The 13212-nt window shown below is 41.1% G+C and overlaps 1 protein-coding gene across 1 annotated transcript; it reads right to left on the reverse strand.

Moving 5' to 3' along the window:
- Positions 1-1478: 1478 nt before the first annotated feature.
- Positions 1479-12742, reverse strand: rac3b (Rac family small GTPase 3b). The gene is made up of 6 exons (XM_076759292.1): positions 12569-12742; positions 9906-9977; positions 8842-8959; positions 7156-7218; positions 6400-6559; positions 1479-4420 (listed from the first exon to the last, which is right to left on the reverse strand). The coding sequence occupies exons 1-6, from the start codon at positions 12601-12603 to the stop codon at positions 4290-4292; spliced, it is 579 nt and encodes a 192-aa protein (XP_076615407.1). The 5' UTR covers positions 12604-12742; the 3' UTR covers positions 1479-4289.
- Between the last annotated feature and the right edge of the window lie 470 nt (positions 12743-13212).

Consider the following 13212-nt stretch of genomic DNA (forward strand, 5'->3'; position numbering starts at 1 on the left):
TATGTAAATGATTTTGAGGATTATTGGTCATTACAGAGGCTTAAAATGTTTGCACATGAGGTGAGAAACAAATCTGAGTAATGATGATGTACAGTAGATTTACTTAACACTATATGGACAGCTTTATGCAGATGGTACAATCGTGATGGCTGAGACACCAGAAAGATTGTGTATTATTGTTGTAAAACTCGTTTGGCTGTGGCAGTTAGCCATACATTTAGATATAATGGCTTTTTTGAGTGAATCAAACAAACTAGGAGGCCAGTGTTTGCTCTGATGAACAAAGTTGCAGACTGAGGTCACCACAGACACCTGGGAGAGTTATTGTCTGGAAGTGATTCATGGGATTTTTATAATCTACATAATACACAGAAACACAGCAAACTCTGTTGTCGATGGCAGCATTTCCCATCCTGGTCAGGACTCAGGGCTTCATACAATGAAAAGCTGGATAGGAGAGAATTAAAACATATTTTCTACCAAACGTGTATATGTTTAAAGAGTAGTGCCCTCCAAAAACAGTTGTTCTGTGCTTTGCTACAGAACCTCTATGACAGTGATCAGTCATATGATGGTATGATTATGGAGATATCGTAGCTTGATAATCAGACAGATTTGCAATTCATTTGATTTGAATCAGTTAGCAAATCAGAGATGTGGGCAGTATTTAGAGGTCTGGCACCAGGCTAGAGTTGATCCAGTATACATGAAGTCTCCCGTTAACCTTGCACCCAAAGATGTGGATGTTCAGGATGAGCATGATGAGGTACAATAATTCCATAACTACAGGCTGTTTAATCCTGATTCTGTTATTGATAAAATCTCTTGCTAAGGCCTGTGTAGGGCTGCAGCTAATTATTTCCTGGATTAAACAAGTTAAATGATATTGTAACTTTTGTCTCAAGTGATATCGTCACATTAATTGTTTTATGTCAGGAACACTCCAAATCTCATAAAAAAAAAAGGAAAGCAGCAAATTCTTACACTGGTGGAGGTGAAACCAGAGAATGTTTGGTAATTTAGCTTGAAAAATTAAGTAGAAGTAATCAAAATAGTTGTCATTTTTATTGATTGACTTATCAGAAAATCCACTTGGTCCACTATGTGTATATATTGTAAAAGTCTTTCTACATTAAGCATCTACCAATCAAAAAGAATCAAAAGATATTTACATACTGTGTCCCAAGGCCATTCAGTTTGACTGAAGATCAAGAAGTCAAGTGTCATATAAGTATAGCATAGGATTACTTCAAGCACTGTTAAATAGGTAGCTATTGAATAATTATTTGAATATCGGTGTTTGCTTGTTTACATGTTTGTTTATTTAACTGTCCAGAGTTTGATTTTCAATTACTAGGCAATAAGTGTTGCTGTCCAATAACATTACTTTCTTTTGCGTTCTAAGGTGCAACTAGGGATTGTTGGTGAATAAAGAAAGAAAAGGCTTAGTGAAGAACAAATCATGACACTACACTGTGTACCTGACATATACATTTGTATTTAGTATACAAAAAATTGAAATATTTCACCACACAGACATGTGAAGTAATAAAAAATAAGACAAACAGTTGGAACAAGTATACAAGTCATCTTACATTACATACATACATGGTCAATGCATTTCATCATACAACCTCTCTTAAGAATTATAGTGGGTCAAATAACCAGAGAACTTCCATGCAATAGTAGATTAGAATTTTTCGCTGCATTTCTCAGATACATTTTGACACCTTAGCTAGGCAGGACCACACAACATGATTCAACCACACAGTTTGCTATGCCAACCAAAGACAGCATGACAGAGTGGACTGCGGTGCTGCGTCTCACTACGCGAGGGAGACAGACACACTGCAGGCCTGCAATCATATAGAAATGCATTTCATAAAGGTGCAATCTGCACTGTTTGCCACAATGACAAACTCCACAAAGATTGGCCCCTTTATAGTACACTGTTAGCAACACTTCTAACTTCAACATGAGCGACTATAATCCCTTTAGATTGAATTGTTTTAGAGCTAAATATTCAGGTACATGTAGATAGATATTCATAACGCATTCTTTTTCCAAGGATTATTCTGTACATCAGTGGATGTCATTAATATTCATTTTTTCTTTCTTTATGTCCACAGATTTTTGAAAAGTCTTGTGTATTACTACAATACAATATGAAATAGTACCAAAAACTGAACACTAAAAAACTTGGCTTAAAACAATACTGTCTTTTATGCACTATCCCAAACTGTCAAACAAAGCTGTCTCACTGATACCGACACATGCTCATCCACACACACAAACACCAGCGTCCATATACAGAGCTGTGATGCACACACTCACTCTCTCTCTCACTTCCTCTCACTCACTCTCTCTCTCTCTCTCTCTCTCTCTCTCTCTCTCACTCACACACACACACACACACACAGAAAAACAGAGACAAGATCTAAACAATGGGATAAATTAAGACAGAATATTTTAAGACCCATGCAAGCTCCTCCACCCCCAGAGGCAGAACTCAGGCAGCAAGGTTGTACAGCCCCCATGTTTGGCATGCTCATCTGTCACATGTTCACAGTTAGATGAAGTTACCCAAAAACACTTGACTAAGATCAGATGCTTGTTGAAAGTAAGAACACAACCGTGTTCAAGGAACAGACACAGATTTTTTTCACCATAAAAGGATTGCGCGGGTTGGATTCACCATTTCTACTTGCTAACAGTGAAATGTTTCGATTAGTAAAATAACTTGACAAAATGATGTTAACTCAAGCTATTAGCTTTTCTGACTGCCATCAACCACATCTCATGTGCTTCATGAGCAAAGACCCAGTGAATGACCCACAGAAGTCTTCATCATCTCTCCTTGATGAAGACCATGGGATATGGTTGAAAGCTTACAAAACAGCTAGAAGGTGGACTTTGAGTTCAGATTATTTTGTCAAATTCTTATTATATTCACATGTTGAGCTATGAGATCAATCACTGTCATTGGAAATAGCCGTTTTTAGCCTCAGTCAAAGACTGAGCAAACTCTTCCACTGATCAGGCATCAAGTGTGAAAGCTCAGGTGAAACCAAGTAAGTGGACCACATAAGTGAAAGGGTTTATTTTTGTCAAACTACTCTTCACTGGGCCAATAATGAGCCTTCACAGTCAAATTTCAGGTTAGCTTAGGGTTGAGGATTTGTGCAAGGCTAAATGAGAAAAGCCAAAAATGAAGAAAACGTGTAATGAGTTCAGAGCCACTGGAGTTACAAGTCACCACTCTGACTGCTATTTAATTCTTGGCCACGTCTTTTCCATACAATCTTTTTAGAAAACATGTTTATAGATTTGTCTATCAGTTTCAACAACACTGTACTCACTACAGTCATTTTGAGATCTCCAAAAGGGGAACGGACATCAGCACTCAGACCCCATTAACTCTCATTCCTTTGACTCTGTCTAATGTTACAGTTTTTCTAAGCTAAAAAACAACTGGGCCCCAGATTTTCTGTGGTAATTTGATTTAATACACCAGTAATATGCAACATATTAGTTCAAAACTGAAATAATGAAGGTCTTAAACTAGAATTTGACACAGGGGCCCTCTACTTGACAGGGCTGATGCTGGAGTTGTTCTACAGCACTTCAACACTTTCTAGACTTAAATTTCAGCAATTAACTTGTTAAGTACAACGTTATTACTAATTGGAATGAAACTCCAAAAACAAGACCCAGGTTGTAATAAACCATATAACATATTTCCATTTAAGACATTGTGCTCTATTTGTGAAATTCTGTGAAGTGCAGACAGTAGTATTCTGTTTTTACTGTCAATTCCAACAGACATCTGTGTGCATGTCAGTAGTATGTGTTTTTTCCACATGCTGATCTTAGATCAGGAGCTGAGGGTAACTTCTGACCTGAAGGCGTATTCACAGTTCACTTTCTATTTAGTCAACACTACATTAATTCAAGCAAGCATGGCTGAGAGAGATGAGATATTGTAGTATGAAGACAAGTAATAGAAACCACTGTCAGCCCTCATGGCAACTCCATGTAGTTCTATGAGTACAAAGTAGGTGGACAGTCAATGTCTTTCACAAAGAAGCTATGAATCTATTCAGTAATGTTAAAAAAATCAGATTAAATATTGGTCTTGTTACCAATATTGCGTTGAAAAAACATCAATATAAAGAAAGCAATCTCAGCAGTGCACACTCACGCTCGCTAGTTTTCTCTCTCATCCTCTCAGATAAGTAGTGGTTCTTGTTCATGGTGATGTAGTGTAGTGTTTTAGCAGTGTCTCCTCCTCAGAACATGGTGCATCTCTTGCCCCTCTTCTTCACGGGCGGAGGGCAGAGAACGGCTCGGATAGCCTCGTCAAATACCGTCTTCAGGCCTCGCTGGGTCAGCGCAGAGCACTCCAGGTACTTCACAGCCCCTGACGGAGGAAGAGCGCATGGTGTGAAGAAGACTGCTCTGTGACACTTAGTGACACTGCTTCTAGTGCTCAAGTGTAGCACGGTTCAACGGTTGCTTTAAATGTTGCTTGTTGGACAGCACTGAAACATCCCTCGAAACCTTTCTGACTAATTGCGGGGCTTTGACAAACAGTGAGTTTCTGAATCTGACAATCTGATGAGCACATCTCCACACAGCAGTTGGCCAGGTGTGCAGAGGCAGTGTTTCCCACACACGCACTTTACTTTGGCAGGCCACCCAGGTGTATTAACAACCATCAAAGTATATTTGGCCCATTTCAGCATTTTTTTATTTCAATTTTTTTTACGACTGAAAGAATGACGACATCTGTAATCGTTCACTCTGTCCCTCCCGTCTACTGCAGGAGAACATGCAGAGAAACAGAGAGAGAGATGTTCTCTGGTAAACATCCCTCCTGGAAATGCACTGTTTGTGGTGTGACCTTTCCTGCTTAAATTAGGCCTACTGATGCAGTTTTTTCGTAACAGTCCGTAAGTGCAGCTGGCTGGTGCTGACGTCATTCCATACCACACTGCTTTTGATAGGCTAGGTCGTTTATAATAAGCCTCCTCCACACACGGCTCACCTGCTGTTGTGAAAACGGAATTGCAGGTGAAAAAATCCAAAATGCGAGTTGTGTTTTTTGGGTGACTTTATGAAACATACTGCTGATGAAGAAAGTCAACAAAGCAGAAAGAGGTGGAGCAGGAAAAGCTGGTGTGTGTGCAGTAAGAGAACAGAGGTGTAGGTCTGTGTATGTGTGGAAGGGGGGTGGGAGGTGGGGGTGAGGGTGGGATTGTGAAAACTGTTCAAAAATGTGCACCCTTATCTCCTTGACTAGGATTCATTGTGTTGAGACTACAAAGACATGGACAGACTTGGTGGTCTGGAGAGAGATCAGGGAGGTATTGAGAGAAGGCTACCTCAGCAGGAGTTCTCACTGCCTTCAAGTGTGACTGTTTGTGCTGATGGCTGCCTGGATGGCTAGCAGTATGCTTTGGGAAAATGGTCAGCAGCAATGCAAGGTTTATTGTTATTACTGTTGTTACACAAAGGTCCCCTAGATTCCCTGGCTGAAAGGAAGAGTTCAACATTTTTGGCTGCTTTCTAGGAGTGAGATGAGATGGATATCAGTCTCAAGTCTGTGTGTTAAATACAGAGCTGGAGTCAGGGCGTTGTTAATTTAGCTTACCACAAAGACTGGAAGAAGAAGGAAACAGCTAGCCTAGCTCTGTCTGAAGCCCAAAAATCCACCTACAGTACCAGCAACTCTAAAGCTCACTGATTAACATACTGTTTGTTCGGTGTTGGAAAGATTCCTTGATTTCTCTATCGCAGCAGCTGTGATGACAAGACTTCATGAAGCAGTCACACACCGCGACGGTTCCAGAAACAGATCAGGCTCCAAAGTCCAATTAAAACCACAAACTGTGGTTTTTACATTTTGTTTGTGTATACATACTAAACCAACGACAGACATGTTCATTACTGAGCCTTGAAGGTGCTGCTCAGAGCCTCCCGTCTTCATGCTAAGGCAGGCTAACCATGTCCTGACTCAAGCTCTGTACTTAAGGCACAACTATTTCTGTAAGACTTTGACTTGATGCCTCTTCAGCTCATCAGTCACACCTCAGTAAGAAATAACTATAGTAAATGTGATGTATTTGCTGCCTGTACTGTCTGCTGGGTATGGTTCCTTCATCTAGCTTGGCTGAGATATAAATGCAGGAAATTTCTGACTACCTTACTGTATGAAGGTCACTCTGTTTCACCTGATTTGTGGCAATAAAAGCTTGCTTCCTTTATTTGATCTCACTTTCTGCAAAGCTCGTATAATATGTATCACTCATCATTTGTACAAGAAAAAAAAATGCCAATAAAGGGTTGAATGCTCATTTAAAACATCTCCAGTTGTGCACATGGCAAACACAGCCTCACCAATCTCTCTTGCCATGGCCAGGCCCTGTGGGTAGGTGATAGGGGAAAGCTTCTTGTCTCGCAGCCTCTCAATGGTGTCCTTGTCATCTCGCAGATCCAGCTTGGTGCCCACCAGGATGATGGGTGTGTTGGGACAGTGGTGTCTCACCTCAGGGTACCACTGGGGCACCACACACACAAATGCACGTGTACATATGAATATACAAAGGACAACGTCAGTGAGAGAGGAGAAAGAGAACAGTTAGCTGGATACAGAGGCAGAGCGATGAGCGCCTTTAGACGACACAACAGACTCTGTGAGTTGTGGAACTAGAAGAAGTTGTTTTTAACAGATCTGTCTGAATGGAGGCATAGTTGTATGAACACAAAACATCCTCAGGCAGAGTAAATCTCCAACACATCACATGATGGGAGAATCGTGTCAGAAGCATACAGACTCTACAGAGGTAGGGTGGGCCTTCAGGAACGTGTGATTTCATATGAGAGCGTCTCATGATGCTCAGCAGACCAAACCACAGCCGGCCGTCACGCTCCCTCTGCAGAGTGTTTGGACTCGATCAGACCTCGCCTTACAACATGTCTCTGCACCACTGCCTGGGAGAGTCAGCTCAAATCCAGACTGTTCTAAACCAAGGTCTGAACGGGTGGGGCAGCGGTGTGATTAGCCAGGTGGAGCCATAGATGTGCCTCCTTGTGGTCAGACTCGGCATGGAGGGGGACAAAGGGAGGGGGCAGGCGGTCAGTCAGCGTACTGACCTTAGCTCGGACGTTCTCAAAGGAGGCCGGACTGACCAGGGAGAAGCATATCAAGAACACATCCTGGGAGAGAACCAGAGAGACGGCTAGTTGAGAGCAAGATCTACGTGTGTGTTTGAGTGCGTGTGTGTGTGTTATTGGAGCCGCACCAATCATCCTCCTTAATGTGACGGTTAAAGTCTGTTTTTTCTTAAAAGCCTCCAACACTTCTTTTTTAATCTGTTGTTTGAAAAGTTTTCAGTCAACTGGCCGATTGATTAATTGTTCTGATTGATCTACTGTTCATTAAAGATGAAAGCCTGTTTGTGATAACCATGATGCTACTTGTAACTACATGCTTAATTCTTCTTTTTAGCAGACTGAAACAACGTAGCACTTTATTTTGTAATATCACAAAGCTTGTGTATGACTTAGTTTTACTTAAACACATGGAGAAATATGTCTGCTTCAGACCTAGTGGTCTTCATGTACTTTAAAATTAAAGGGACATATCTGAATGAGCAATCTAATCAGCCTTATTTGCGCTAACGTTATAGGAACAATGTGTGATTTCTGTGAAATGGAATTTAGTGATATTTACATAACAAATGTATTTAACATTCTCGGCATATCTAGATGATCTTAATTAGGGCTACTGTTGACACTAGTCATAATTTGAGAGTGAAGCATAATATGTTATACTATAGAGCTTACATCATTATGTATGTAAGCCAAGAACAGACATGCCTGCAACTATTTTTTTAAATGCCGTTATCTCTAGATCACAAGTTAATTATTTTGTTGTCCAAAGAAAACAAAAGGCTGATATGTCGAGATAATACAATAATCTGTCACAAGAAAACACTGGTTCCAGTCAAAGTCGTATCATGACACAGTCAGCATTTTCATGTGCCAAAATTAGAAAGCTGAATGAAAACATGCAAACATTGATCCAGACAGGCTGTCTGATGTGTTCACCATGGTTAGTGTCTTAGAAGACATGTAGTGACTATATGTGCATCTGTGTGTTTGATCTGTCCTACATGTATTCTTTGTGCCTGACTTAGACCTTGATTCACTTACAGCCTGATGCGCCGATCAATAATGGGTAATTATTCCTTGATGTGACATTTTCAGCATAAATCAGTTGCTACAGGTGTCACTACGCCATCCATGCAGGCTGGTACTCCTTACCTCTGAGAAACATTATAAGTAATAAGAGGAAACAGCCTTTTGTTTTCTCATGTTAATGAGTTGATCATCTCATTATCTCAAGATAACAAAGCTCATTTTCTTGCGTTGATGAAATAATTCACTCATGATCTCAGGATGCTCTCAGCTTCTGTTCTCAGCTTCATTAATTATGTATGTTCACCATATTCTGTTTTCTGTCTTTACCTCTTTAATCTATACAGGGCATACATCCTATATGTTAGTTCCGTCTGTTCAGTCAGTTGCTAAATGTTCCACCTAACAGTTAGTAGGTCCTAACATTTGGTAAAAACCCATCTCTAACTAAGAACTAGTTTGTTTTGTTGAACGCATCATTATTTCTGAAGCGTAATTATCCACTTTGTAAAGACTAAGGTTGGAAATGCTGGTGCAACTGGCTCCAGGTGTGCAACACACTCAAATACAAAAGTCTGAATACTCGTGCATTAGTCTGTGCATGTGTGTGCTGTGGCCTGGGGGACGGGGCCTGAATACCGTCTGTGGGTAAGACAGTGGTCTGAGCCTATCGTAGTCCTCTTGTCCTGCTGTATCCCAAAGGCCCAGATTCACTGGTTTCCCATCCACCATCACATTGGCAGAGTAGTTGTCAAAGCTGCAGGAAGGCAGATACCACACTGAGTGTAATGCAGGTGAGAGATTTTGTTGTGTTTCTATACAACAAAACAATCCTGCTATAACCAGCAGCTGGTTAGCTTGGCTTAGCTTAATTTAGCTTAATGTACATAATTTGACAAAAGATATCTTAAAATGAGCTTCACTTGCTAGCTTTTCTGGGGTGCCTAATTGTATCTCACACTCTTCATCAGCATATGGAGTTTGCTAAGTTTTTAATAGGGTTGGCTCAGTTATCATCATGTGACCTATATGTGGAACTTTGGTCACGTGGTAAAAGGTGGTCTGGTCATATGTATTATCTGCTCGTGCATGTTATGATGGGGTTCATGTGATGAAAATATGGTTTAAATTTCTGGTGAGCCAACCTTAAGTGATTTTTTTTTTTTTCCAAGCTGCTTTTTCTACAATCAAGAATGAACTTTCTCGCTTAATGATTAGAGCTAAAATACCCAGTGAGGACAGATGGCTAATCCATCAAATGAAAGAGCTGACAAACCAAAGCACTGATGTAAAAATCTTAAAGAATATTACCATAAACCAGCCCTGTTCATTGCAAGTACCACTTGCTGAATGGCCTTAATGACTGAAACACATAGGCATGTTTTTACTGGTACTATGATTCAATAGCTATGACATATTAAAGGATTTTAAGTTGACTACCCTCTTGAGTGCACTCCATGCACACAGCTTTATTGACTTTTCAGTCAACTTTGAGATTTGCTCATTGATTATTGCCTTCTATGGTCAAATCTGAGATATTAAATTGAGAGCTGTCAAGGTATAAACAGTATTAAAATCCCACTCACCATTTCTTTTGTCTCAAGGTATATATTGTCATATCACATGGTTTCATGTTATATGGTCCTACAGCATGGACCTACTGCTTATATCAAATAGAGTAATGTGCAGAGTGTGTTACTCACACAGTGGGGATGTATTCACCGGGGAAGGCATTGGTGGTGTAGCTAATCAGCAAACAGGTCTTACCCACAGCCCTGAAGAAGAGGGACAGCAGAGGATGCATAAGTACAAATTCATAACACAGTTCCACACTTACATGTACCAAAAACAACTCTGTATAGACTGTGTGTAAGTGTGTATGCATGACTATACTGTATGTATGAGTGAAAAGGCAGGCTGCTATTACCTTTTACTGTGCCACACAGACACTGGCCTACATTCATGTTGCCTGAGGGACACTGTAGCCTCCCTATGATACAACCCCCCCAACTCTCTCTCGCACGCACGCACACACACACACACACACACACACACACACACACACACACACACACACACATGCACAGGCACAACCTACCTCTCCTGCTCACATACAATAAACATAACATCCCCCGAGTACTGTACTGTACTGACACAAGCTGCAGGATGCCACACAGATTGGCGGTGGCATAGATGGGTATTGGCTGTGTGCTCATGCATGAGGTAATGAGCAATTTTGTGTACATGTCTTCATAGACTCAGCAAATGGTGGTGACACATAGCACCAATATGTGTGAGGGTGCCATGAGACTGATTTGAGTTCAGTGAGGTTCACTGGCTGCGATGGAGAGCGGGACGGAGAGGTATACAGGGTGAGAAAATAACAAGAGAGATGAAAGTACAGGGCCTGATACGAACAGCTTCAGTTCATCAGAAGGAAGAAAGCCTGCTTGTCGCTGTACTTAAGCACCCATAAGCCTTGGTTTCCCTCGTTATAGAGAGGACACTAATCAGAGCTGTGACAAATTTTGAAAGCCTTTGCAGACTCAGACCAGATATTTTCTAACACAGTTGTTCATCTTTTGTACTGATGATTCAACCAGGAAATTTTCATACTCATCGAAGACTTGAAGTTCTCCAACTGTCAGCTAACACTGCCTATTAAAGAAATGATCATGACCTTTACTTTCAGGACCCTGAAGCCACAAATTACTCCTCCCATTCACAACTCTACTGCATAGAAAATCAAGTTCAATACATAAGTGGACAGAGATTTGTGCAAAGAAGTGGATACGGTGTGAGTTGAAAGTGTTTCAAATTCACGCACATCTCAAAAGGCTTTTATGAATCCAATCCATGAATGTATGGAAACAAGAGGGAATGCAGACAGACTGGAGGAAAATAAGAGAAATTTGGGTTTCTGAGATTAGTCAGAGTCTGAGCTGGTACACAAACACCCACAGGTGGTCTCCAAAGTGTGTCCTCTGCTAGGTAGCTGCAGCTAATGTCTGTGCAGCTGGTACACAGGCCTTTTTAACAACAGATCCAGATTCATCATAATAGAAAAAGCTCCGGAGCTATTTATAACATTAGCAATAATCATGCAAGTGAACCAGCATGAACAATTCCAGGATCCCAACAGTGAAGCTGTTAAACAGGATTCAGCCTTCATTCATCTTATTTACACTCGTGCTGTTCCTTCTGTGACATGTTGAGATGTCAACTGTTAAAAAGCCTGTGGCCTCATATTGGCTGTTTGGGCTAACAAACATAAACTGCACAAACAGTCCAGGGGTCAACTGGCATAGACAAAAGACAGGCACACTCCACACATACTCAAGATCTATATTTTTAGCAAGCTACACCATGGCTGCACCATCTGTACAGTGGCTTCTGCAATGAATAAAAACTGACACTACAAATGTATGCAGAAAAGGCAAACACTCACATACAGTCACAACATCCTCAGACCCTCCATGCCACAACCCCAATTTGTGATGCAGACTTTCCAAGGTGAGATTACCCTTATGACATCAGTAAAAGTAAAATGCAAAATGCTCCTTTAAGTGACTTCCAAATAATCTCTTTCACACATATCATCTGATAGAGTATTAATCTAGAGGAGGATTAAGGTCACAAACTTTTTTTCCCCAGAGTTTTGTGATTAATTTTAGAATTCTGATGGATATCAGGACAGAAAGTGCAAAGTCTTCTCTGATTCTAACAGAACTGTTTTAGTTTTAGCATTCTGACTTCTATCATTTAAAAAAAAAAAAAAAACCAAAAACACGACATCAATCTTAGGTTCATTCTTGATTTTCCAAAGATATAACTTTAATGTGTGAGTTCATTTTCCCTGGCCTTCATCTACACCTAGCGATGATATTAAGATTTTCTAACAGAAATCCCAATAATCCTGCTACAAATTTCAGTCCAAATGAAGCTGACTGAGGTGTGGATGCAGTAAGAAAGGCACAGTGAGAGCAGAACTAGGGCGGCGGGGCCTGTCTGCCACTGACAGGGCCACAAATTCCTTAGCGTGCATCAGCACTTCAGCCTGCCTCCAGTGGCCTACGAGGCGTGTAGGTGTTCCCGCAGAGCATCCCGAGGCTCTTCGCTGCTACCGTCACAGTGAACCGGAGGCCACGATGCGATCAAACCGAATGCAATCACAAAGCAGAGAACTGAGGAAATCTATCGAGCATCGGGGAGCAGAAGACAGAAAAGCAGCACGACCGACAGATCGTTGAGCCCCAACCCCTTTTCCTACATAGCATCCTTCCATCATCCATCCATCCGTGGACGCTTCACTGAATCTCACACGAGAAAATGTGCTGGTGTTCTGTGTCTGGGAGCATGCTCTTACCCGTCGCCGACCACCACACATTTGATAGCTTGCATTTGTACAGGAACTGGAGGCTTCCAAGGAGCCGGCGCTGGTGGTTTAATGGATCCAACAGTCTGCGCTGAGGTCTCGGATGAGAGCACCGGGCCAGTCCGCTCGGCGATGGAGCCGCAGTGAAAGGGGTCGATGACGAACAGTGCCGAGAGAGTCCGGAAAGTACCGAGTGTGTTTAAAGGGACAGAGAGCGAAAAAGAGGAATCCGAGCAGAGGGAGAGAGAATTCACTTCATCTACTTCCGTCTTCGTTTTAATTCTTTTCGGGATAATTGGGATAATTATTATTACTACACATTTGACGTATTGCTAAAGCTTTGCACTGCCTGGCAGTTGAGTATAGAGGAAGTGATGCTGCTCATTTTGATAACTAATACCTATAGCACCAAAATACATTACTATAGAAGTCCATGTCTGCCAGCTAATGAAACTGCTGATGAAATATCAGGAATCACAAATAAAAAGAATTCTTATTTTTGAATACAAAATTATGACATTGATGTTTATAAGCCTACTATCTGACAATTGTGACACAGTAATAATATGTTTGATTCAGTATGTCACAATTTGAGCCAGCAGGTCAATATTTGGCCGTAATATTTTCCTAACTTT

Source organism: Chaetodon auriga, chromosome 20 (genome assembly GCF_051107435.1).
Source record: "Chaetodon auriga isolate fChaAug3 chromosome 20, fChaAug3.hap1, whole genome shotgun sequence".
In the NCBI taxonomy this organism is placed as follows: Eukaryota; Metazoa; Chordata; class Actinopteri; order Chaetodontiformes; family Chaetodontidae; genus Chaetodon; species Chaetodon auriga.